Source organism: Schistocerca americana, chromosome 5 (assembly GCF_021461395.2).
Source record: "Schistocerca americana isolate TAMUIC-IGC-003095 chromosome 5, iqSchAmer2.1, whole genome shotgun sequence".
NCBI lineage: Eukaryota > Metazoa > Arthropoda > Insecta > Orthoptera > Acrididae > Schistocerca > Schistocerca americana.
In genome coordinates, this window is record NC_060123.1 from 428452326 (window position 1) to 428479795 (window position 27470).

At 44.6% G+C, this 27470-nt stretch overlaps 1 protein-coding gene across 4 annotated transcripts in view; it reads right to left on the minus strand.

Annotated features, from left to right (window-relative positions):
- The window catches only part of LOC124615411 (myb-related protein B), a 204465-nt gene that overhangs the window by 128322 nt on the left and 48673 nt on the right, over positions 1 to 27470 (minus strand). For 3 of the 4 annotated variants that reach the window (XM_047143275.1, XM_047143277.1, XM_047143274.1), the window contains exon 1: positions 14549 to 14692. The exons of the other annotated variant lie outside the window; for it this stretch is intronic. In XM_047143275.1, coding sequence (XP_046999231.1) covers positions 14549 to 14610 — 62 coding nt within the window. In that variant the 5' untranslated portion in view covers positions 14611 to 14692. Of the gene's footprint in view, positions 1 to 14548; positions 14693 to 27470 lie in introns of those variants that run through there. 4 annotated transcript variants of the gene reach the window in all.

Consider the following 27470-nt stretch of genomic DNA (forward strand, 5'->3'; position numbering starts at 1 on the left):
TAAATTTGAAACTGAGGAGCCCAGCCCTTATCTGAAGTGCCGTGTAACGGCTACCAGCTCTGATCACTGACCTCTTACGAAGCACTCTCCACGTCAGCGTTGTAATTAACAAAATCCATGTTGCTTCTGCAGGGGATGGAGATCAGGTTAAAGATTTCCGTCGTGCATGGTACCTACAGGTAAATATTATACCTGTGCAGGTGTACTACGTTTGTGCATTTATACCGCTGAAGTCACCGTAATTGTGTGTCGCGGAGAGTAGCGTATGTACCACTGTAACTTCCACTGCCCCGACGGCTGCACAGGAAGAACTGCTGTTGGAAAGCCGCTGAGTGATCTCAGATATTATTTTACCTTCGAGGTGCTTCATGCAGATATAGGGGCGGCAAAAAGATCGTGACCCTTTAGTCAACCACATAGACTGTCGAGAAAACATCGATCTAGTACCATCACATATTAATTACAACATACATCCAAACGAAGAAAAAGGCCGATCGGGTTCTTTCTCTGTTGTGGCAAAAAAAAAGGCACTCTATGGGGTGTTAATTTAAAAAATCCGAAAGAAGAGATCAAACACTGTGACTATGACGCAGCTTACGAAATTCAGCCAACAGCACGATCTCATGTCGTCATGTGTGAGGGGAAGGATACTTCTGTAAACAATTAGTCCCAACAGCAAAGTAAACACTGTTATAAAAATGTTAGCGGCAGAATGGTATACTTACAGCAACTTTAATGATCACGTGTACTTTGTGGTACTGACCGATGGGCGGCAGAAGGGAGATTAAGATTAAATGTCCCGGCGGATCTGAAGCACTAACTGAAAAAGGAAATCGACCGTGTCCTTTGCAAAGCAATATTCCGGGGTTTACCTTAAGCTATTTAGGTAAACGGCGTAAAGATTACAGCTTGATGGCAGGGCGGGAATCTGAACCGCAGTACAAAAGCGCGTCCAATGTGTTAATACTATCTCACTCGGTAGGATGCATTAAGAAAAAGAGAGAGCGTAAAGCACGGGCGGCCGTCAGAACTAACGTAGAAGTTAGCAGCTTTGCTGCAAGCAATTGGTTAAGCTTGGCTTCAATAATCCGAAATTCGACGATGGCTGAATGAAATCAAATGGCACCATGCAAACGTCAACTTTTGTTTGAAATCCGAAACAATGCATCAATAAGTCACGCCGAGAAAACCACAGAGTACATAACTCGCTCTTCGATTTCACATTACATTCGACGTTTATGGCACTGTTTCTGTCACACTGAGTAAAACCTTTTATTCCCTTCTTCTTCTTCTTCTTCGGATATATCTGATCTCGTGACAGCCGTAGTGATTATTCTTGGCAAACAGACACAGTGAAACAAATAGGAAACTTAATAATAAAACCCATTTACTGTCTTGATAGCATTTTTTTATTACGTCAACGTACATAACGAAGTCACAGCTTCTTCATTAGGGCTTCTGGTGTCAAGTAAACAGATTCGTTGCAATGTCAACACGACAGAAACGTGTTGTCTTTGAGAGTTATAGTGTACTCTTAAATGCAATTTGAGAAATTGAGTTTGAATGCACACTGAGTTACAGAAGAACGTATGTAGATTTTCGTTCAAACTTTCAGTATATCGGTGAATTTTGTTGACTTTTTTTTTTTTTAATTCACATGTGTCGTACAGCCTTGAACAAGAATCTACACATATTCCTCTGCAAATTCTGAATATATTCAACACAATTTCGTAACTTGCATTTAAAATGGACTTTAACATCCACATAGAAAGATACTGGTATGCTGACATAGCAATGAGTGTGCTTGCATAACAGAAGTCGTGAATAAGCTGAGACTTTTAAAAGTTCAATGACATAGGAAAAAATCCTACAAAACAATAGATTTTATTATGAAGTTTTCAATACGTCTGATATTGATCCCTGATAGTGCAGCATTGCCCTTCCCTTTAGTTCGAGACTGTCGAGAGCAAGTTTGATTATTAGCACTCGCTGGAGAGTTGTAGCTGCTGCGGCGATAGAATTCAGACTTTGTTTCCGACGGCTCTGCGTCCCGGCCGCTCCCTAGCTGCACATAGAGCTCTTTGTACCGACTTATCTAGTGGCCGGCGCGCCCGTCACCGCCCCGCAAAGCTGTGAGTGGTATCTTCCGTCCATAATCTGAGATATCATTCATAAATCCAGCGAGCAGAAAAGCTGACGCAAAGCAAAGACAGCTGACAGCACAGCTTCACACTACAGACGGAAAACCTACTGTAAACTAGCCTATGCTAATTACTGCAATGCGAGGAGAGAACACAAGAAAACACTGCCTAGTTTCTTGCGTGCGAACCACGCCGCAATTTGCCTAAGACAACCTCGATTTGAGGGTAACGGGTGAAATACTTGGGTAGCTAAAGCAATACGGCAAACTTGGCAAATTACAGTGCCATAAAGAAGGAACTGAAATGTTATGACTTCTGTGGTACCTATCCCCGTACCAACAAGCATGTAACATGCATTACTTTGTGAGCTTCAGCATCAGTTTTTTTTTTTTTAATTTTGCACTGTTGTTGTTGTTGTTGCTATTTCAGTGCGATAACTACTGTAACCTACATCCTTTTGCACCAGTTTGCTGTTTTCTTACGTAGGTCTCCCTCGCTCCCTCGATCATTTCGTGTCCCCTCCCCACTCAAACTTCCTCCTGCTACCAAACTGGCTATTCCTTGATGCCATTTCGATTCAGTACCACAATTTTATCTACCCATTTCAAATTCACTCTTCTGTAGCACCACATTTCGAAAGCTTAAATTCTTTTCTTGCCTCAGCTTCTTAAGTCAACTTGTACTTCCGCAGAAGTCTACACACTAGCCAAATACCTTCCGAAAACACTTCCTAAAACTTATATCTAGCGGCAACTGAACAAACAATGGCTTCTGTAAGGTACCCTTCTTCTTGTAACTGTGACAGACTGCAGATCTTCATATCCTAATTAACTATGCCATACGGAACGTTGAAGAACGACTTCTTTTTTTCTCAGCCGCGCCACGACTTTTATTGCACTGACCACTCCCTAGTACCACACATGACTGCGATCCAAATATAGATTTGCCGGCAAATCATTATCATCACGAATACTAACATTTTTTCCTTCTTCCCATCTCATTTCAGTTCGTGTCACCGTTATATCATCCATCTGAAGTCTGTCTTAGGGATAATATCACCTTATCCATTGTGCACGTACAGGAAGCATATTACGGAAGAAGCTACCGTCGTGTATTGCAGCTAAGAGAGGCTAGCCCCCTCTCCCCACTTCCTACCATCCTGTTCTTGCTTTGATTTACGGTGAAAATTCGCGACAGTCTCAGTCTCTCGCGGTATGCAAAACATATTTTTCAACAATGCGCAGGAAATCCAAGCAAGAACAGCAATCCATCCGGACGAAAATATACAAAATTGTCTACAACTCTGCGCGCAATGTAAAGTCGCTAAAGCCAGTCTTTGAAAACGTGTCTTTTATAAATCGCCGAAGCGAGAAAACTGGCGAATTGTTCTACGAGATCATCATCGGCACACATCAACCATTCAATAATTAGTCAATTGCTTTCTACAAGAGCGTAAATTTCGACGGAGTAAAAGCAATATAAATGGTAATGAAGGAAGGACGCGCTAGTAAGCAACCAAACGCTAGCCTGGATTACACATCGACGGGGAGGGAAATCGGACTTACCTCAAGAACTCATCCTGGTATTTGTGTTGACCTATTTAGGGAAATTACGGAAAACATTTGTCAGGATGGACGAAATGGAAATAGAGTCCGGTCTCCTCAGAAGAAAGTGTCTTAAACAATGCGCAACCTCGTTCTGTCCTGATAATGAGCGTTAATATTATTACGGAATGGCAAAACGCGTTCATGTATCACACAATCCCTATGATAACAGTGTATGTACCAGTAAACCAGATACATCGCCCCCGAGAAATAAGAAAAACCATGAACAGGTAAAAGCGTAATAAATAATTTGGAAGGGAGTGAACTGGTGCGTGTGGACGATGACATCCAAACCGCCGTGAAGCCCGATATTATGTAACACGGCATGTATAAAAAGTTAGAGAGCCTAAAAAAGGGCGGAGAGACCTATGGCGAAAGGTCGACGTCCCGGATGCCGCACCACGTGCTGGGGTGTGCGCTAGGTCCAGTGGTTTCGGCTCTCCAATACGCGTGCCTTTGTCTCAAGAGCGTTTCGTGCCTACCCCGTTCGCCCACCGTCAGGACCACTTCCTACGCCACTCACCTCCGCAAAACAAACCTTCGCATCCAATACAGCCACAAGTTCCTCTCTCACTCTACACAAGCGATCTCTTATTTTCCTCAGTCATGTACCAGAATTATCCATGCCCCACTCTACAATTTCAATTATCGACGATCTATTAAACATTACAACAATATTATCTTACTCTATAATCCTGATATTTGAGACAGGAACATTAGCAAGCTGATAGCCAATCCCTCACTCAATAAAAAGAAAGAAAGAACACTAATTTCCCAATGAATTAGGCTATTGTTTTCTAAAAACGCCAGCGGAAATAAGCACAAGGTTTGCGAGACATGTTTTTAAGCGACTCCCGATAATAAATGGTAAGCAGTTGTTTCCATATCTGCTCTGGAGGCTACTTCACGACACAGGGAGGAGGATGGGAGGATATTAGTGTTTAACGTCCCGTCGACAACGAGGTCATTAGAGACGGAGCGCAAGCTCGGGTGAGGGAAAGATGGGGAAGGAAATCGGCCGTGCCCTTTCAAAGGAACCATCCCGGGATTTGCCTGAAGCGATTTAGGGAAATCACGGAAAACCTAAATCAGGATGGCCGGAGACGAGATTGAACCGTCGTCTTCCCGAATGCGTTCACGACACACTACTACTCATAGCATTTTGTATTCTTTCATCGCAATCGCTTCTATGCCAATGTCAAACCAAAGCAGTTACGCAAGTAGACAGCTGTTTTGAACATCAAAAGCACAGTTAATGGAAGGTGACTCGTTTTTCCACTTAGCAAACAAAGCTTATTCAACCATAAGGACCAAGAACTTAAAATGGAGTCCGAAGCAGCTGAACATCATGGTAAATTCCACATCAAAAACCATTTCCGAAGAAAGGAGCGACTTGAAATGTTGGAAAATATACAGGGTGTAACGGGTATAGGTGGAGATACTTCTACTGGTAACTGAGCACGATGTACTGAACAACATTAGGCCAGTATTGACGTCATCTGCAGACTAATAATTTTAGCTGTTACAAGTTGTATGTTTTTGGACAGGTTACTACCTCCAAGTACATGTGGGAAAATCAAGCCATTACTGCTTATTTTTCCCTGGGAAGCAGGTCGGATGTTTAAGTGTGGGTGCTTGAACACAAAACGGTTACTCTATACTGATAGGGGTTGTCCACTTGTGCACCGAGCGAGGTGGCGCAGTGGTTAGCACACTGGACTCGCATTCGGGAGGACGACGCTTCAATCCCGTCTCCGGCCATCCTGATTTAGGTTTTCCGTGATTTCCCTAAATCGCTTCAGGCAAATGCCGGGATGGTTCCTTTGAAAGGGTACGGCCGACTTCCTTCCCCATCCTTCCCTCATCCGAGCTTGCGCTCCGTCTCTAATGACCTCGTTGTCGACGGGACGTTAAACACTAATCTCCTCCTCCTCCTCCTCCACCTGTGCGGTTGCAACCATGCAGAAACTGCTGCATATTGAGGTACCACATATAAAAATGCCTGCACTTATACCCGTTACAGCCTGTATACTGTACACGCAATGTCTACTAGAACCAACAAGGTACAGCATCGAACGTATGGACTGTGTGGAACCCCGTGTTCCTTGCGTGAAGTAAATTCTGCCGGGCGCCACAAGAGTACGCGTAAAACTGAATATTCGTTGGGTTCGAGAGTATCTCATTACAACATTTTGTACTTCGCACGTAACTAAGTATTTTCCTCCCTTCTGATCTACAGGTTACTGCTGCTTTTCAGATTATATAGATAACTGCATGAGTGAACTATTTCTTTGTACATTATAATAATCCGTGACTCCAATGTCCTCACATCACCAAAATTCAAAATAAAAAAGCAAGTTTTGTCAGACAGTCTGGAACCGACTCATACACACTCTACATCTGCAGTGCTACATAAAGCCTCGAAGGACTGTAACTGCAGTCTTTCCCATAAATTCTCAGACACGCAAAACCTATTCTGCTTGCATCTCCTGACAGCTTCAGTTGTCCCAAGTGAAGAACTATTACCATGTTTTTACCGCAGAAACTTCAATAGACGACCGTACACAACGGCAAGCTAATTAATAATTCAGGATCCTGTCTCTGTCCATGAAAAACGACGAAGTAGAGTAACTTCAGTTAAAACGAAAACTCCCCGTCGCGGACCTTCGCAGAAAGGAGCCGACAAGAAACTGCGATTTCAACGATTGGCAGTTATTCTCAGAAAACAACGTAACATATTATTGTTTGTCTGCTTACTGAAGTTCCCCAACACTAACGAATCTCAAACGCCAGCTCTTCGAAGACACTAACGTACAGGTCTTTATTTGAAGAAACTCGACGCGCATATTTCCTCTTTTCTAATCTATTGGTATATGAGTTTCGTCAACGAAATGGCAACTCTATCTTCACAGTACTGCTACTGCTGGCGATTAAAATATAGTAACTATTCGCTGAGCAAGACTGACAATACTACCAACGCCGATCTGACTATTTCGGGTTGTAATAATATGGAACAATAAGCAAACATGTTACGTTTAGGGCCTGCGAAAGGGGTTGGGCAGTAATTCACTAAAAGAGATCCTTATTTGCTTGGTAACACACTTAAGTGGTGTTGGCTTTCGACCGGACGCAAAAGCGTACAATGAATACGGAGAAGCCATTGAGAGTAGGCGCAGACATCGCATAAGGTAGCCAAGCCAGGGCAGCAGCGACGCGCAGACACCCGATCTAGCCCTTCCCGAGGGCGCGCGAGGTGGTCGCTCGCTATAGTGTTTCGGCGCGCCGCGGGCCACTATAGCAACGTGGGAAGCAAGAACCGGTCCCTCCCTACTCCAGCCTCGGCCTTATTCGGTTGCGGTCGGCTACATTCGTCACGCGCGGGCCGGGATCGGCCCAGCTGCTTCTGACAGCAAGCGGGATGGTCCAGGCCTATGTCATCTGTTTCCTAAGAGGAGACATGGCATCAGCGTGCGTTCATTTCAACCCTCGACAACACAACCGCCTAAGAAGCTCACGAAAACTGGAGCAACATAAACGGGTCTTAGTTAATCCGAAAGCAATGACTCCATTCTCTCCCTCCATAGCAGTTCTCGTTTCCTTGTACCGTAACTGCACGTCGGCTGTAACCACGGCATTACCAACTATACATTATTTTGCCACACAGCTACGAAACTCGTATCATTAAAAAAACAAACCCGGTTCATGGTGCACTATCTCATTTACTGATTGCCTAATGGCTTCCAAAAATTAATTTTCAGTATTCAATACAGTTATTGACCTAATTTAAAATGCTTTCATAATCTACTTACTAAGTAATATACTCTTTACTTAAAGATTTAACAAAGTAATACAAGGATTAACAGGCGATGAACTCACTGTGCGGCGTGAAAATTATCCAGACTATATTCATCCAGTACTGAGAATAAAAGCACTTAGCGACTTCCAATAAACTTTGCGCATAATATCAAGCCTTTCGAAAACTGACTCGTTGACGTCCACCACATGAAAGGAAAAAAAGATTATACCTTACTACATTTTCTGTCACATTTTGAGTAGAACAGCGATGTGGGATTCCTAAAGGGATAAATGATCTTAAAAAGCTGTCAGTAGTCGCTCAGAGAAGAGTTAAATATGCAACAGCATAATTTGCCGAATAACACAAAATGTCTGGCAAGTAGCAAAACAAATTTTAAATCTAAGTAAAATCATTTCTCCTGGACAACTCCTCCTATTCCACGGGAGATTTCCTATTATAAAAACTGGTAGCCCGTAAAAAAAGTCTAAGTGTAGCTGCATGAGTAGGACTAAAAATGTGTGTATTAGTGCTAATATTAATGAAATATACATATCCTGTAAATTGTGTCGTTCCATACCAATTTCTACAAAAGAACCGTTCGAATAATCAACGGTACACATAACGAACTAACATCGTTCTCCATGTAATAAAACTTCAGGATCAAGCACGACTTTTTAATCGATTGCTTTTTTACTAGTACCTATAGTGACAACATATTTTGCAGCAATACCACACATACCATTCAATGCGCCTGAAAATGGTATCATTGTACGGAGATATGACGTCATCAACACTGAGATACATGAAAACTACCTTTTGCTTAAAACAAAACGCAAGTTATCCGGACTATATTCACCCACTGTTTGATAATGAGAGCAGCTAACGACTTTCGACTAACTTCAAACCTTTTCCAACCTTTTTCTCGTTTACACACTTAATGTCAAATACTTGACATTAACTCATTCTTAATCACACGTCTGAAGCTGTTCATACATGGAAGTCCGATTCTTTAAAGAATCGTGGGTGTGTTGTTTACTGGTGCAAATGTACTGTAATTGCCGATCTTTGTGGAGCAATGGGAAGACAAGTTCGAATCGAGAAAACAGGATTTCAAAACCCATACGGCAACTCTCATTTAATTTTTCCGTTATTTCCATGAATAATTTGAGGCCATTGTCGCGATCGTTCCTGATACAAATTCACGGTCGATTTCTTACCAAATCTACCCAACGAATTAATGTGGAATAAGTACTTTTCAATGTATCATATATTAAAAGTTTCTTCTCGGCCCGCTCAACTGACTGGTTCTATCCGTACTTTGTACGGAGTACATACGCGCTAGATGAAGAAAGTTTCTAGTTTTAACGCTGTTAATACGGTGCTCTAGGTGTTATATTTCAAATTCTCATTCTCTGGAGACGTATGGCTTTTCTGAGTTTCTATCAATTTCGATTTTTCAATTTTTCTGTTACATTCAGGCATGTATCAAACAGAACTCTGATATCTCAAACCACCCTTCTTTTTACACGTCGGTTGTTTCCGTTGGTTCGTCGACGAGATATAGGTCCAATAAGCCTAAGCAATATTCAACTGTTTTTTATGCAATTTCTGCAGTTTCCCGGTATCACACCAACGGAGCTTGGCCTCTCGTTCGCTTTATCTGGCCCAGGACGTATTCTGCTGCAGTCCGAGAACAAAGTGGTGAAAAACTCTCCGCAAGACTTGTGTCCAAAAACTTTAGCGATTTCACTTCACTGTCTTCGTTGCGAGTTGCCTACAGATAAGGTAAGGGTTTCATCAACCGTAAGTTGGTTTTACCACTGCAGCGCTTTCTTAGGTATAGAATACTATGGGAGACTTGCCCAGCCACTTATGGGAGGGCATACAGTTCAACGTAGTCTTCAAACCACCTCGCAACTGCGCATTTTTAAAATTAACAAATATTGCCAGAGGTAGGAAATAAGAAAATCCTGGGGAAGACCGAGAATCCGAGATTTTTGGAGCCGTAGTCTGTCACTTGTCCACTGAACCGCCGAACCAGAATGATTTTAGTAGACACGTTCAACACTACACAGTTTCTATACGTCTGTTAATAATGACTGAAAAATGTGGGCCATTCATTCCGTGATTATCAATTTCTCACCCATTCTCTCATTCAATGAAATTAATGTTAGCAAAAATGTGACTGCAGCAGCACACACAATCGCTAAAAGACACGATCTCGGCTGAATTAAAATTTCATTACACTGTTATCAATTTGAAATAGCTGACAAATTAATTTGAACTTCGGCTTGAGCTTAAGTCTCTTAAAAACGAGAGGCGAAATTTCTGCGGTGGACTGTTCTGCAAGATTTTTCACGATACCTCGCCTCTATAGAGGTACAACATGAACAAAATGAAAGTTCATGATACAGACATTCAGGTGGACCGTGGTTAAAAATCGCTCTGATTCAGCGTACGCGTTGCTGTTCAAAACCTAAATTAAAATTTATCTTGTAGCGGAGTGGAAATTGTTATAGCATTCCTTGATGGATTAAAACCGTTCAAAACTGATGTCTGTCTGCAAGAAAGTCACACAGCGAAAGAAACGGATCGGGTCTGACTCTCAGTCCAGGACAAAGCTTAGCCTTTGAGTGCTTTAGAAAATAACTATACGAATTCTCGCACGGTTCCATGCGAAACGTCATAGCAGATTCCTTTCAAATATGTACAGTAGACTTAAGATTACCGGCAAGTAGCAAGGATGAAAAACGATCCAGGAGAAGCAACACTACGGACATGATACGTAACAAACAGTAACGAACGAACACACACACACACACACACACACACACACACACACACACAAAATGACCGGACGGATTTGAATTTCGTTGTGACAGAAAATGGTATGCTCCAAATAATGGCAAATTCACGCCAGAGCGGGAAGCTTGAGCATTCCAGCGGAGCTTCCCGCTTTATTTCACGCGCACTGACTACGCTACGGCCTACGCGCACCTCGACTCCAGCCAACAGCTCCGTATCAGCCGCTCGGCTTCCTTCCAGCTCGCTTTATCTCCGGCGCGGTGGCGGAGGCATTACCGCACAAATATTTGTCGCGCCATTCTCCGGACGCTGTGCACATTTAGAAATCACCTTTTTCCGGGACCTTCCCACATGACGGGGCAGGCTCTGCATCAATGAAGAACCGAACCTACACAGAAGAGGGGGAGAAGTCAACGAAGCTAAGCTCTAAATTCAAACATTTTAGGTTATGCATAACCCTGACTAACCAATATCACTTGTAATATACAAATAAGTGAAACCAGTCTCTTTTACTGATATTCTCACAAAGCGTTTCGGAGGATTACACCTCCAGCACATAGATTTATTTTTAATTTAATAGGACATAGGTCATAGAGGAACTGCAAATAAAACTTCTCTGGCCAATGTATCATACTGTCTCAGCGACAAAACGCTGCTTTCCGAATCGTATTTACATTACATACGCTTTCTACAAGATGGAGTGAGCAGGCAGAAAACTGTCAATGTAACTTAATTTAAATAAAACCTTGTGGTGATGCAGGCATAACAAATTTTGGAAATTTGTGGTAAGGACTATGGGACCAAACTGCTGAGGCCATCGGTCCCTAGGCTTATGCACTACTTAATCTAACTTACGCTAAGGACAACACATACACCCATGCCCAAGGGAGGACTCGAACCTCCGACGGGGGTAGCCGCGCGAACCGTGACAAGACGCTGAAGACCGCACGGCTACCCAAGCGCGGCCAGGCATAACATTTCGCAACTAGTAAGAACCATCAATAAATCTGTCTTGTTACATATATCTGTTTATTTTAAGAGTGAGCTGCTAATGCTGAGTTAGTGACACACATTACACGAGACGTGTACCATCTCCAGATGTTGACCACCACCTCCTCACAGTAATCCCCGTTCTTCTTCTTCGTCTTAGTCTTCTTCATGACGTTACTGTAGCCGGCCGGAGTGGCCGAGCGGTTCTAGGCGCTACAGTCGCGTGACCGCTACGATTGCAGGTTCGAATCCTGCCTCGGGCATGGATGTGTGTGATGTCCTTAGGTTAGTTAGGTTTAAGTAGTTCTAAGTTCTAGGAGACTGATAACCTCAGAAGTTAAGTCCCATAGTGCGCAGAGCCATTTTTGAAATTTCCTGTATTATGCCAACAACGTATTCTCCACAGAAAAAAATATTCTTTATTGACGGGGATGGTAGGAAATCTAGTATGAAGTTGCCAAAAATGATGTCAGATTACATACTACTCCTGGTCAGGCGTTAAATCTCTTTAATACGAAGAGAAAGTCTTACAGTAAAATAGACGAGGAAATGGACAGACAAGCTTTGGTACTCAACGATATCTACATGTTACATTGAGCAGCATCACGGTTCTCTCTTAGACAATTCCACCTTCCCCCTCCCCAAATGGGGTTCGAATCCCACCCAAGTTCTGATTCCACGTGCCTTCTAATACCTATCAATCGTCCAATGTATCAGTAGCATTTCCAGACGTTACTTACCGTCCACAAACATCGTGATTGCGAGATTTTACAAGAGATTTATACGTAGCGCCGTGTCGCTCAACATGCAGGCTACGGACCCTGTGGAGTCTGGATGTTATAAGGAATCTGCAACTCAAAAGTCGTTTACTTGGGCCATCAAGTCTTGGGTGGGTGGGGGTGGGGGGTATTCTAAAAATCACAACCGATACCTTTTCTTACTACTGAGTCGTAATCAATGTCTTGTAAAGCGTCGTTCAATCTCACGATACGTAAAAATATGCATTTCGGATAAAAACTCTACTTCAAAGAAGGCACAAAGTGAAATGCAAATGGCTAACTGTATTGATAAATTATTCCTTCGTCTGCCGTTCCACGAATGTAGTTTTTTCTCATCTAAAACTGTTATGAACTTCCAATTTCTCCCTACTCAGCACTGGTTGGGTGTAAAGTTTGTTCGCAACCTTTTGCCGAACAAAATAATTCAATTGATGTACTGTTGTTTCACACTTGTAATCTGGAAAAAATGAGACACATTGGTTTGCTCTGTGTACCTCTCTTGAGTGGTATTGGAGTGTGGCCCAATACAGATGTGAAACTTGGGCAATAGGAAGAGAAGAGAGAAGACGGATAGAGGCCCTGGAGATGTGGTGCTATAGAAGATCAGCTGGAGACACAGAGTAAAAAATGAAGAGATGCTTAGAAGAGTACAGGGCACCAGATCTCTGTGGAGGCACATCCAAACAAGAAGAGACAAACTTGCTGGGCACATCCTACGACACAACAACATCATTGGAACAACAGCAGAAGGAGCTATCGAGGGAAGGAATCGGCGGGGGCGACCAAGGATATCATATATGCAGCAGATCATGAATGAAGTTGGATGTAACACATTTGTGGAAATTAAGAGGAAGGCAGACAGAAGAGAGGAATAGCGCTCTGCTGCAAACCAACCTCAGGGTTGAACACTAAAAGAAAATAAAGAAGACCTCTCTCGAGCAGAGCTACACAACTCAAGTAACACATCCTTAAAAATGATTTGAAACGCACCTGCAATGTAGTGTAATGAATGACACGGTGACTACAACGAAATACAAAACTGAAGTGGTGATAGCAGAAATTCCCGCAACCAGGCGAAGTTCGAACGATTGCATGGCGAAGTTCGAACGATTGCATAGGATATGCACGCTGAACACCAATATGAAACGAAAGGTTTCACACAAAATCTAGTGAATGAAAAACCTCGCGATGTATTGAAATTCTCTCGAGGCAGATTGTTGAGCGAGATGAATTCGAAATAAGAAAGCGGCAAAATTTTGTACGAAGAGCGCCCCAGGGGGAAAATTCCCATCTCTGCATACACCGATTGCAAACAAATACGCTGAATACCAATTGCAGCAGAACAGTCTACAACTGGCCACCATTATTACGTGGACACATGGTTCCCCGCCATTTTCCCGTGCGGCCATTTTGTATTCACCCAAGAGTTGCTGCAAGTGGCAGACACCAGAAAAAATTTACAGCAGGTGTACACTCACGATTTTAACCGCAAACTGGAGATATCGTACGATATCCGCCAGATTCCATGGAACATTTTCAATGTATTTAAACTGAAAAAAAGCCCGTGTGACATGGCATGCAAAGCTGTTAACTGCGCTGCTCCAACAGTTACTGAACCTCTACAAAAAATGGTTCAAATGGCTCTGAGCACTATGGGACTTAACATCTGTGGTCATCAGTCCCCCATAACTTAGAACTACTTAAACCTAACTAACCTAAGGATATCACACACATCCATGCCCGAGGCAGGATTCGAACCTGCGACCGTAGCAGTCGCGCGGTTCCGGACTGCGCGCCTACAACCGCTAGATCACCGCGGCCGGCGAACCTCTACAACCTGCAAGTTTGATGATCAATGAAGATTGTTGGAGGCCGGTCTGGCACCGTTGTTCACCTACGCAATGTTTCGCATCATTCTCTTTACTACGTAGCTAGATTCACGGCTTTTACACTACCAAAAGTATACTGCGACCGACAGTGGCAACAAATTGTCTCAAACGTCAACGAACGTTCACGTGCGCGTAAACTTCGGTAAGTGGCAACAAAGGCGTACTTAGATTACAGTATTTGTAATAAAATCGTTGGCTGTAGGTAGATCTGAATTCAAATTGGTTCCAAGAACGGGGTGAGGCGAATATAGAGGTTCGGGATACCAATCGTGCACAGGAGGGATTCACAACAGTTAACAGCTGCCAGTAATTTACTTTTAACTTTGCAGTGCTAACCATTTAGTTAGAATACAGGTAAAAACTGGCAGTCTAAATCAGAAGGTCCACACTTTCAAGCGCTATAGGGCACATCTGTCCGTCCTGTCCGATCGATATCCGGGTAGACTCCCCCAGGTGCGTCCGTAGCACCTGGCCTGGTTATGATTAACGGCAACAAGACACATGGGAGGCAAGAGCACCAGAATGATAGAAACGTGGTACTCACTCGGCGTTTTCTACGCCGGCGCTGACACCTCCCGCGTAGCAGTATCCATAGGGGGCAGCCATCAGACACACTCACTGAGGAAGAGGAACACGCACTGGCGGCAGGGCGCGCGAGCGACCACGGGACCCCCACCGCCGACCGCCGCGGCTCGCGAAGCGCCAGGTGTGGCGAGCCGGCAGCCGGGCAGGCCGCGCGCGCTGACATAGGGTGGAGAGGGGAGGGCGCCGCCGCTGCTGTCTCATTGCCCGTACAGTACAGCTGCTCCCGGCCGCACTGCATCAAGTCCCCCAGAACTTTGGCCACAGCACTAGCCTCTAGTATGTATCCTACAATCCGACAAGTGCTCCGCATCTGGATTGTCCCACAGCTGTAGTGGCCAAAATTTCACACGCCCAAAACATCGCTTGAATCTTACGTTGCCTGCGTATCTACATATGATGTATCATCATCATCATCATTTATGACTGATTATGCCTTTAAGCAAGCGTTCAGTCTGGAGCATAGTCCCCCCTTATAAAATTCCTCCATGATCCCCTATTCGGTTCTAACATTGGTGCCTATTACTTCAAAATCATTCTTAACCGAATCCAGGTGCCTTCTCCTTGGTCTACCCAGACTCCTCCTAACCTCTACTGCTGAACCCACGAATCTCTTGGTTAACCTTGCTTCTCCCACGCGTGTGACATGACCCCACCAACTAAGCCTGTTCGCCCTGACTGCTACATCTACAGGGTGTGACAAAAAGGTACGGCCAAACTTTCAGGAAACATTCCTCACACACAAAGAAAGAAAATATGTTATGTGGACATGTGTCCGGAAACGCTTACTTTCCATGTTAGAGCTCATTTTATTGGTTCAAATGGCTCTGAGCACTATGGGACTCAACTGCCGAGGTCATTAGTCCCCTAGAACTTAGAACTAGTTAAACCTAACTAACCTAAGGACATCACAAACATCCATGCCCGAGGCAGGATTCGAACCTGCGACCGTAGCGGTCTTGCGGTTCCAGACTGCAGCGCCTTTAACCGCACGGCGCTCATTTTATTACTTCTCTTCAAACCACATTAATCATGGAATGGAAACACACAGCAACAGAACGTACCAGCGTGACTTCAAACACTTTGTTACAGCAAATGTTCAAAATGTCCTCCGTTAACGAGGATACATGCATCCACCTTCCGTCGCATGGCATCCCTGATGCGCTGGTGCAGCCCTGGAAAATGGCGTATTGTATCACAGCCGTCCACAATACGAGCACGAAGAGTCTCTACATTTGGTACAGGGGTTGCGTAGACAAGAGCTTTCAAATGCCCCTATAAATGGAAGTCAAGAGGGTTGAGGTCAGGAGAGCGTGGAGGCCATGGAATTGGTCCGCCTCTACCAATCCATCGGTCACCGATCGATTGGTAGAGAAGCGTACGAACACTTCGACTGAAATGTGCAGGAGCTCCATCGTGCATGAACCACATGTTGTGTCGTACTTGTAAAGGCACATGTTCTAGCAGCACAGGTAGAGTATCCCGTATGAAATCATGATAACGTGCTCCATTGAGCGTAGGTGGAAGAACGGGGCCCAATCAAGACATCACCAACAATGCCTGCCCAAACGTTCACAGAAAATCTGTGTTGATGACGTGATTGCACAATTGCGTGCGGATTCTCGTCAGCCCACACATGTTGAGTGTGAAAATTTACAATTTGATCACGTTGGAATGAAGCCTCATCCACTGAAATGAGGATTGACACATTGTTAGATGAACCATTCGCAGAAGTGTACCCGTGGAGGCCAATCAGCTGCTGATAGTGCCTGCACACGCTGTACGTGGTACGGAAACAACTGGTTCTCCCGTAGCACTCTCCATACAGTGACGTGGTCAACGTTACCTTGTACAGCAACAACTTCTCTGACGCTGACATTAGGGTTATCGTCAACTGCACGAAGAATTGCCTCGTCCATTGCAGGTGTCCTCGTCGTTCTAGGTCTTCCCCAGTCGCGAGTCATAGGCTGGAATGGTCCGTGCTCCCTAAGACGCCGATCAATTGCTTAGAACGTCTTCCTGTCGGGACACCTTCGTTCTGGAAATCTGTCTCAATACAAACGTACCGCGCCACGGCTATTGGCCCGTGCTAGTCCATACATCAAATGGGCATCTGCCAACTCCGCATTTGTAAACATTGCACTGACTGCAAAACCAGGTTCGTGATGAACACTAACCTGTTGAAGCTACGTACCGATGTGCTTGATGCTAGTACTGTGGAGCAATGAGTCGCATGTCAACACAAGCACCGAAGTCAACATTACCTTCCTTCAATTGGGCCAACTGGCGGTGATTCGAGGAAGTACAGTACATACTGACTTAACTAAAATGAGCTCTAACATGGAAATTAAGCGTTTCCGGACACATGTCCACATAACATCTTTTCTTTATTTGTGTGTGAGGAATGTTTCCTGAAAGTTTGGCCGTACCTTTTTGTAACACCTTGTATAGAGTTCCTTCCCAGTTTTTCTTTGATACCCTCATTGTGGGCACCCTCCTGCCATTGTTCCCATCTACTAGTACCTGCAATCATCCTAGCTACTTTCATATCCGTAACCTCAACCTTATTGATGGTTCAATGGTTCAAATGGCTCTGAGCACTATGGGACTTAACATCTGAGGTCATCAGTCCCCTAGAACTTAGAACTACTTAAACCTAACTAACCTAAGGACATTACACACAGCCATGACCGAGGCAGGATTCGAACCTGCGACGGTAGCGGTCACGCGGTTCCAAACTGAAGCGCTTAGAACCGCACGGCCACACCGGCCGGCCCTTATTGACAAGGCAACCTGAATCCACCCAGCTTTCGCTCCCATACAACAAAGTTGGTCGAAAGATTGAACGGTGCACAGATAACTTAGTCGTGGTACTGACTTCCTTCTCGCAGAAGAGAGTAGATCGTAGCTGAGAGCTCACTGCATTAGCTTTGCTACACCTCGCTTCCAGTTCTTTCACTATGTTGCCATCCATTGAGAATATGCATCCTAAGTACTTGAAACCGTCCACCTGTTCTGTTCCTCCTATTTGGCACTCAGTCCTTTTATATCTCTTTCCCACTGACATTACTTTCGTTTTGGAGATGCTAATCTTCATACCATAGTCCTTACATTTCTGATCTAGCTCTGAAATATTACTTTGCAAACTTTCAATCGAATCTGCCATCACAACTAAGTCATCCGCATATGCGAGACTGCTTATTTTGTAGAATGAAATTTTCACTCTACAGTAGAGTGTGCGCTGATATGAAACTTCCTGGCAGATTAAAACTGTGTGCCGGACCGAGACTCGAACTCGGGACCTTTGCCTTTCGCGGGCAAGTGCTCCACCAACTGAGCTACCCAAGCACGACTCACGCCCCGTCCTCACAGCTTTACTTCTGCCAGTACCTCGTCTCCTACCTTCCAAACTTTACGGGGTGGCCGAGCGGTTCTAGGCGCTACAGTCTGGAACCGCGCGACCGCTACGGTAGCAGGCTCGAATCCTGCCTCGGGCATGGACGTGTGTGATGTCCTTAGCTTAGTTAGGTTTAAGTAGTTCTAAGTTCTAGGGGACTGATGACCTCAGAAGTTAAGTCCCATAGTGCTCAGAGCCATATTAATCTCCTGGGCGACCCATTCTGCTGTTACTGCTTCTCTACTGACAGCACAGTACTCATTTCTTTTCATGCTAGCTCGCCCGCCTCTCGTGACATCTAGTGGTCAATCCCGCATTACATCGGGTGTGATACTTTTAACCTGAAACTGTACGCAATCAGTCCCCATTGGTGCCATAAGCCAGTAAGTACGACTTGCGAATCACTCACAGACCATGCAGCTGTACCATAATCCTCGAGCGTGGGTACGAATAGCTCATTAGGTAAAGCGTTAGGCATTTTAAACTAACTGTCCAGGGTTCAAGTCCTTGTCGTGTCGAAAATTGTAACACTTACGTAACGGCTAGTCTGGTATCGACGGGAAAGAATGCAGAGGGGCTGTTTTGCGTTCAGATTCCCAAATGTGCCCGTGGGATGAGGTTGATGGATGCTTTTCACAAGGAAAACACGAAAGTGGGCCAAGAAATGCCTATCGAAAGCTTTAACACGCTTTTGATTCCTACAAATTTGTCAGCAAGCAATCTTTTTCTTTTTAATGCAATGTATTCAAGCTGACCGTAATGCATCCTAAGGTGCTACGCATTCGTAAGGTGCTTCGCTACCGCCGATGAACCACTATCTTTATTATTATGTTCTCTCAACCTTACTTCCTTATTTCACAGTCTTGACATTGTATTTCATACACTCCAACTTTAACCGTCCCATTTTCGACTGTGCTGATCTTTTGTTTCTGCAGCCGTTCCTCCTGGTTTTTATCCGCCTGGACTGCAACTTTAAATTCTTTGTAATTAAATAATCTCGTCAATTCATATGCGAAATAATTTCCCAATATATTACAACCTAATATTTCTGCATGTTTATCTTACTCTGTTAGTTTCGTGTCCTACCGTTGCATCACTCATACCACTTAAACTTGCGTCACAACCATTTTCTACCGATATTTGTGTACTTTCAAAAAAATGGTTCAAATGGCTCGGAGCACTATGGGACTTAACATCTATGGTCATCAGTCCCCTAGAACTTAGAACTTCTTAAACCTAACTAACCTAAGGACAGCACACAACACCCAGCCATCACGAGGCAGAGAAAAACCCTGACCCCGCCGGGAATCGAACCCGGGAACCCGGGAACCCGGGCGTGGGAAGCGAGAACGCTACCGCACGACCACGAGATGCGGGCTGTGTGCTTTCATGTCTTCATCTTCATCATGGGGATGGTATTAGCCCTATGTTGCACTGCAGTTTAAAAAACTGAAATTTTATGTTTATGGTGGTGGAAGCATGAAATCTTATCGCTTACTGTACTTGTGACCGTGGGTTTCCTACACATTCCTGACAGGCGGATGGAAAGCCAAACCCCAACACAAAAGTAATGTCTGGATGTCTTTTACAGGGGAAGTGTGGTAGGAAAATTAAAAATTACTGTCCTGATAGACATTACTGACACTGGGCGCATAATTAATTGTAACATCAAGTTTTCTTCTACGACCTATAACGAAGTTTTTGCTGATTAAAAAACAGTCATATTGCAGGAATTGCATACAGAAATGGATACAATTCAGATATAATTAACAAACAACAAAATCAAGAAGAAACAATGCACACATCCTAAATCAGATCCGTACGAACAAATACACACGTCTGCTTGCATCCCATTTACAGGCAAAATTTCATACCAAGTTGCTAACCTTTTTCCTAACAGTGGATTTTAAATACCCTACAGCATTAACAATAAGTTACAACAGCACATCATTCACTGCAGCAAGACAATAGCCATTGTTACAGCATATTAGGTATTTGTGACAACTGCGCCGAGTTCTACATAGGCCCGACAGAAAGGAGTTTCACTACATAGTACTGGGAACACATGGATTCCTTCAGGCTAAATAACTTTGATAATCCACTTTTTACCAGTATTTCATAAAAATCTTACAATACGCTCGTAGCCTTCAAATAACATCCGTACAACATGTATAAATTTAAGAAAAATTGTCTTTTGCAACACATCTGAAAGAACATGGTCACTCAGCCACAAACATCACACACAACCAGCAGATACTATACACTATCAGCAAAGGAAAGAAAATGAATCATCTTTTTCTTCTTCTTGAAGAGCTCGAAATTCACATCAATACCTCCAACTCACATCTCATTCTCAGTGGGCAAGTAAACGTCGTAAACATGTCATTTCCACACCTCTTTAACGAAATTTTTAAAAACAAAACTGTTACTCACTGGCTCCTCAAAACTTGTAAATAAATGATAACGTCATAAAATCTGCAGCAGACCTATTTAGTCATCATCAAATCATCTGTTTTTATTTTAACAGTGATTTTCAACACTGAACAATGAAACATGTAATTAAATATAAAACCAACTGAAGATGGGCACAAGTCCGAAACCGGTCGTGCATTAAAGACAATCACCTTCCATTAAGACTGGTAGTGACTATTATTCAACAGCCTATGAAGGAACAGTCACGGAGTTCAACTGCATCCATTATTGATAAAATTGACTTAGTCATGTCGATTTACATCTTGCTAAACATCAGCCTGGCGCGAAGTTGTCAGCTTGCTGTTAACGTAGCAAAATCTGTAATTTTGCATGTCGCTAAGCGCAATAGGATCTGACAACAACGTTACTGAGCGAGCGAGATGGCACAGTCGTTACGGCACTGGAATCGTGTTGTGAATGAGAGATGTTCAGTCCCTCTCAGACATCTCGTTTTCGGTTTTCCGTGCGTTTCCTAAATTAGTTATGTGCATTGTCGGCATGTATCTACTGAAAAATACACGGCCGATTTCCTTCCTTACTCTTCTCCAATCCCAGATGGTGCTTCCTTTCAAATTGTTGTACATTGTAGACAAAGACACCAAACCTTAATCTTCCTTTTCCATACTATTAATTAATGACACACGACAGGAGTAAATGCGTTGCACATATCTGGAAATAACAACGTCCAACAATAAGAAATGGAACGCTAAGGTAAGTAAAGTTGCCAGTACAGCAAACGGCAATCTTCGACTTATTGATACAACAGAAAATAGCAACTCGTCTACGAAAAAGATTGGGTGTCTTAACTGGTAGGCATTTTGAAAGAGATGTGTGTGTGTGTGTGTGTGTGTGTGTGTGTGTGTGTGTGTGAGAGAGAGAGAGAGAGAGAGAGAGAGAGAGAGAGAGAGAGACCCCAGGACAGATTCGAAAGAATAGTTTCTGAGGAACGAGAAACACGATCACTGGTAAACAAATGCTTGAGAAATGTTGAAAAACGGGGACCTGGCGGAATGGAGGCATCAAAAATGAAATCGATGACTCGAACAAAAATGATGGGGGAAGGAGAGGGAGTGGGAGGCAAGAGGGCAGGAAACAGGAAAGGGCTGAACGGAAATGAGAGCAAGGGCGGGGGCGGGACAGGGAGGAGGTGTCCCCAATAGGAAACGGAAAGGGCGGAACAGACAGGAAACGTGAAAGAGGGGGAGCGGAGACAGGCAAAAGAGGGACGCTGAACAGAGAAGGGCCCGAATGGAAAATGTAAATGAGATATCAAAAGAGAAACTCGGGAGGTAACACAGCAGCCGACAGTTTGCAGCCAGTCCAATTTGTGAACTCTGGAAGCGGAATAGGGCCGGAGCAAGGGAATAAGAGCGAAGTGCAAATATGCCGAGAAATGAAGCAAATCTGCGAAAAAGCGAACAACGCGACGACGTATTAACATACATAACAAGTAGCGAATTACTGTGACTGGTCCGGGTTAGAGAAAAAGGAATGAAAGGGATAACATAATCTTAGGAATACGACTGTGCATGGCTTGAGAAATGTGTAGTATAAGAAAGGATTTGCGGCAGCTACTAAAATATGGGCACCCTGAGAAAAACCACAACAGCACGGCAGTCACTCTGGGTAACTACACTTTCTGTCATTACGTGTCACCGTCTAGCGAAAGCATCTTGCATTCATATTAATGTGCATTCTTCTTCGTGTTTCCTCCTAACACCGCGTGTGAACTCAGTTATCAAGATTGTGTCCTGAAGTGCGGATCCAATGGCGATGGCAGGAGCTACAAGAGAGGCGTTGTGTATGACATGCCGTTTACTGTTAAAATTCCGAAAGGGTGCGTACCAGAAGAAACTAAGGACATACTGTTCTCCCTACGTACACCTCGCGAAAATACCATGAAGGTAAAATTAGGAAGATCCGAACTCACAGGATCTTTCTCCGGAACACCATTCGCTACGGGAACAAGAAAGGGGCAAGGTGTCAGTGGCACACAAACTACCCTCTGCAGGTGTAAATGCAGAAGTACTTGGAAAAAAACGACTTCACCAATGCGAAGGAAGGCAGTGGGAGACCTCGAACATCCTTTACCAGCAGGAGAACCAGCGACGTACATGATTCAAATGACACCAATATCGCTTCTGAAGAGGACACCTCGAAACGAAGAAAACTGTGAGCGGTTCCAGGCTTTGCGAAGAGGCCCCATGGCGGCGAACATGGCTTCTTTACATGTGCACGCCTGTACTCGACAATTCACTTCCCCTACGAGGCCTCTGCACACGGCAGCGGAGCTGCGGGGAGCGGAAGGAAGGAAGGAGGCACGAAACAAGGAACAGGTCCGGGGCTTTGGTTCCACCGGGAGACTGGCGGGGAGACTTTTCTATGGGGAAGCACTTAACTGCGGTACTGGCGCAGGGGTCGCCGCACGGCCGGCTCCCCAGCGACGGAGGTCTTCGTAGTGGAGTCCACCGCTTCCCCACTCTTGTGACTTGCATGAGTGGTAAAAATGTTGTGGCGACGTCGGCTGCTGAGTACTATGAGGAGGAAAATCATCATCATCACACACACTTGTGGCCCTGCTGAGGCAGCCATCCTTCTGTCCCACGCAATCTGTACCATTTGCTTGTAGTCGCTGAAGTAATACTGTAATGTGGAGGTTCTCGGACTGCATCTTCATTTCTTCTTCCCCAGGATTTCTCGTTCCAAGATGTTTCCTATGAAGCTATTATGTCGAATTATGTGTCCCATTAATTTAGTTTTTGTTATCTGTATCAAGTTAATCAATATGCTTTTCTTATAAATTCTTTTACTATTTGTTTTCTTTCAATCTAGCATGTTTTTGAATCTCTTCTCCATATCCTCATCTCTGTGGCTTCTAATTTCCTTCTTTTATTGTTTCCTAAGATTCCACCCTTCATAACCACAGCTTATATGCTCCAAATAAATGTCTTGATGAATTTCCTTCTTGTTTCTGTATTATGCTAGTTGGTTGTTAATGCATTACGTATAGATATCTCTAAAAGCTAAAACTTTGAACATAGCTGTTAAGGTTCAGTGACAGTGTCAGAATTATATTAGAACAAATAAGCACTCGGTCACAAATATTAAGTCAAAATTGACCAGGTTTCGACGCTACTATGAGCGTCGTCTTCAGGATTAGACTAACTGTTCTAGAACAAATTAAATACATAATACATTAATAAAATTAAAGTTTGTACTGACTGGAAAAAGATGCAGTACTTACAAGTCACATATTAAAAAAGATCTAAGCCGGAAAGGCGACGTCATGAATAGTTGGAAGAAAGATGGCGAGCCGCTAAGACTTGTTGCAACCCTTGTTCACTAAAGTACGAGCAGCCCTTAGCGTCGAAACCTGGTCAATTTTGACTTAATATTTGTGACCGAGGGCTTATTTGTTCTAATATAATTTCTAAAAGCTTCTTTAGCCACTGCAATTGTTCGTATACCTGTCCTGGTATTACATTTCCTATCTCAATGTTTATTCCCCGCTTCATTTCTTTAGCCGATCAGGTGCATTTATTGCTTAATTCTACCTAATTGCTATCGATTTCGAAGTCAGAAGGTTTCATTTCCGCGCACCTCGATTTAAATACATCAGTTACAAGTAATCAGCACAGTTTTTAGACTCTTTAATGCTCATACATGCATAATGTGTTCATACTTTTGACATAAAATTGTCACATATTATTTTAATTAATTATTTCAGCACAACATTTCTTCGATTATTATTTTTAGCGTCAATCGCATTTTTACTACGGGGTGCGCTGTACTACAGTTTTGGAAAACTTATTTTCCTTTAGCTTCGCGACCGGATTCCCTTCTAGTCACCCCAGTCATCAGTTATCTCAGTGAAGGAAGTCGTGTGTGCCTCCTGTCAGGAAATTGTGTAAGCTTTGTTCTGTGCCTGTACTCGTATTTTAACTGTTTGTGTACCGCATTGTCAGAGATAAAAATTGGGGGCCAGCCCAGCATTTGCCCAGACGGCGTGGAAAACACGCGAATTCGGTCACGGCCTGGAGTTACCTTCCTGTATCGCGAGAGAGCGCTACACAATCCGGTTCTGGGCGACTGTAAGACAGATATAGTTAGTAACACCCTTACAGCCTAAATAATTAGGAGTAATTGATTTTGTATTTTTTATTGATACTGCTTCGTCACCTAAAGCATACAAACTGGAAAAATAAACTCAGCTGAGTTGATGAAATACAAAGAAGGGAATAAATACTATTTATTTACCTCTCTGGAATGTTTCTGTACAGCTCAGTCCTTTTCACTACGTATTTACACATATAACGGGATGACCGACCAAATTGTGCAAAGTATTGAAAGGGTCCTAGACGCGAAGCCACAAGCTTGTCTGTGGCTAAACTACACTCCTGGAAATGGAAAAAAGAACACATTGACACCGGTGTGTCAGACCCACCATACTTGCTCCGGACACTGCGAGAGGGCTGTACAAGCAATGATCACACGCACGGCACAGCGGACACACCAGGAACCGCGGTGTTGGCCGTCGAATGGCGCTAGCTGCGCAGCATTTGTGCACCGCCGCCGTCAGTGTCAGCCAGTTTGCCGTGGCATACGGAGCTCCATCGCAGTCTTTAACACTGGTAGCATGCCGCGACAGCGTGGACGTGAACCGTATGTGCAGTTGACGGACTTTGAGCGAGGGCGTATAGTGGGCATGCGGGAGGCCGGGTGGACGTACCGCCGAATTGCTCAACACGTGGGGCGTGAGGTCTCCACAGTACATCGATGTTGTCGCCAGTGGTCGGCGGAAGGTGCACGTGCCCGTCGACCTGGGACCGGACCGCAGCGACGCACGGATGAACGCCAAGACCGTAGGATCCTACGCAGTGCCGTAGGGGACCGCACCGCCACTTCCCAGCAAATTAGGGACACTGTTGCTCCTGGGGTATCGGCGAGGACCATTCGCAACCGTCTCCATGAAGCTGGGCTACGGTCCCGCACACTGTTAGGCCGTCTTCCGCTCACGCCCCAACATCGTGCAGCCCGCCTCCAGTGGTGTCGCGACAGGCGTGAATGGAGGGACGAATGGAGACGTGTCGTCTTCAGCGATGAGAGTCGCTTCTGCCTCGGTGCCAATGATGGTCGTATGCGTGTTTGGCGCCGTGCAGGTGAGCGCCACAATCAGGACTACATACGACCGAGGCACACAGGGCCAACACCCGGCATCATGGTGTGGGGAGCGATCTCCTACACTGGCCGTACACCACTGGTGATCGTCGAGGGGACACTGAATAGTGCACGGTACATCCAAACCGTCATCGAACCCATCGTTCTACCATTCCTAGACCGGCAAGGGAACTTGCTGTTCCAACAGGACAGTGCACGTCCGCATGTATCCCATGCCACCCAACGTGCTCTAGAAGGTGTAAGTCAACTACCCTGGCCAGCAAGATCTCCGGATCTGTCCCCCATTGAGCATGTTTGGGACTGGATGAAGCGTCGTCTCACGCGGTCTGCACGTCCAGCACGAACGCTGGTCCAACTGAGGCGCCAGGTGGAAATGGCATGGCAAGCCGTTCCACAGGACTACATCCAGCATCTCTACGATCGTCTCCATGGGAGAATAGCAGCCTGCATTGCTGCGAAAGGTGGATATACACTGTACTAGTGCCGACATTGTGCATGCTCTGTTGCCTGTGTCTATGTTCCTGTGGTTCTGTCAGTGTGATCATGTGATGTATCTGACCCCAGGAATGTGTCAATAAAGTTTCCCCTTCCTGGGACAATGAATTCACGGTGTTCTTATTTCAATTTCCAGGAGTGTATTTTCTACGATATCCTTTTTACCACGCGTGTTCGTCCATAAAGTTTTGCAACAGAGTTTCTGTGAAGTTTTGAAAGTAGGAGACACATAATTGTTGAATTGATCCTGTGAGTACAGGTCGCGGAGGGTTTGATTGGTAAATCGGTGAGAGAGTACTGCCCTTGACAGGCAAAATTCCGAGTACGAGACCTAGTCATACACACAACTTTAACCTGTCAAAAAGCTCCAACAAAAATTTCAGTCTATCAATGTCCAAAGCAAGACCTAACTTAAAAACCAGACCATACACGGGATATTACATACGCAGATGTATCCGTCTGTATATCGCGCGGGATAAACCAGCCTCCCTATTATCTTCGAAATTGTTTCAACGCTACCCAAGTTTAAAGTTAGCAGTAAACTTGTCCCATTATCACCTAAAATAGTATGTACGTCCACAGTGAGAGCAAGGACCGCAATCCATCAACATACAAAATGCAGTTAGTGATATGTTTCACTGAAAGAGGTAAATCCCTCGCGCGCACTCCCGCAGCGTCCCGCCACAGCTGTAGGTCATATGCGAACAGAGCGTACCCAACAGGCAAACACGCCAGAACTTCGCCTCTTCTGCAGAGCTGGGCGCAGGCAAGCACGTCTGTTCTTTATGTAGGCTTTCACAAGCCGTAGCTATTGTCCCTCACGCGCAGTCATGTCTTAGCCCACTGGCTGGGGACCCCTCGCCAAGCCCTTGCAGGTAAGCTGCACACTGCCCGCCGCACGCTTCAGTCGCACTGCATCGACCACCTTGCTCCCCAAGATCGTCATATGGCCAGGTAGCAGGCAGAGTGCCACTATCTACTCCGGTTACTCTGTACTTGTATTCTATGCAATTACTTCTACTGACGAGGAGAATCCGGCAAAGTGCCATAACCCGATTTCCCAGAAAATCCACTCAGTGAAAGAGGGGTCAGAATAAGAGGATACGTGTCTCGGCTAATTCGTGGATACCCTACCATTTCACAGAATATGACGATCAAAGCTGAAGCGATAGCACAGTGATTAGCGTCGCGACTTCACACTTCAGCGCCCCGTGTTCGAAACCCGATTATTATTTTATGCTTGGTTCAAATGGCTCTGAGCACTATGGGACATAACAGCTGAGGTCATCAGTCCCCTAGAACTCAGAACTACTCAAACCTAACTAACCTAAGGACATCACAC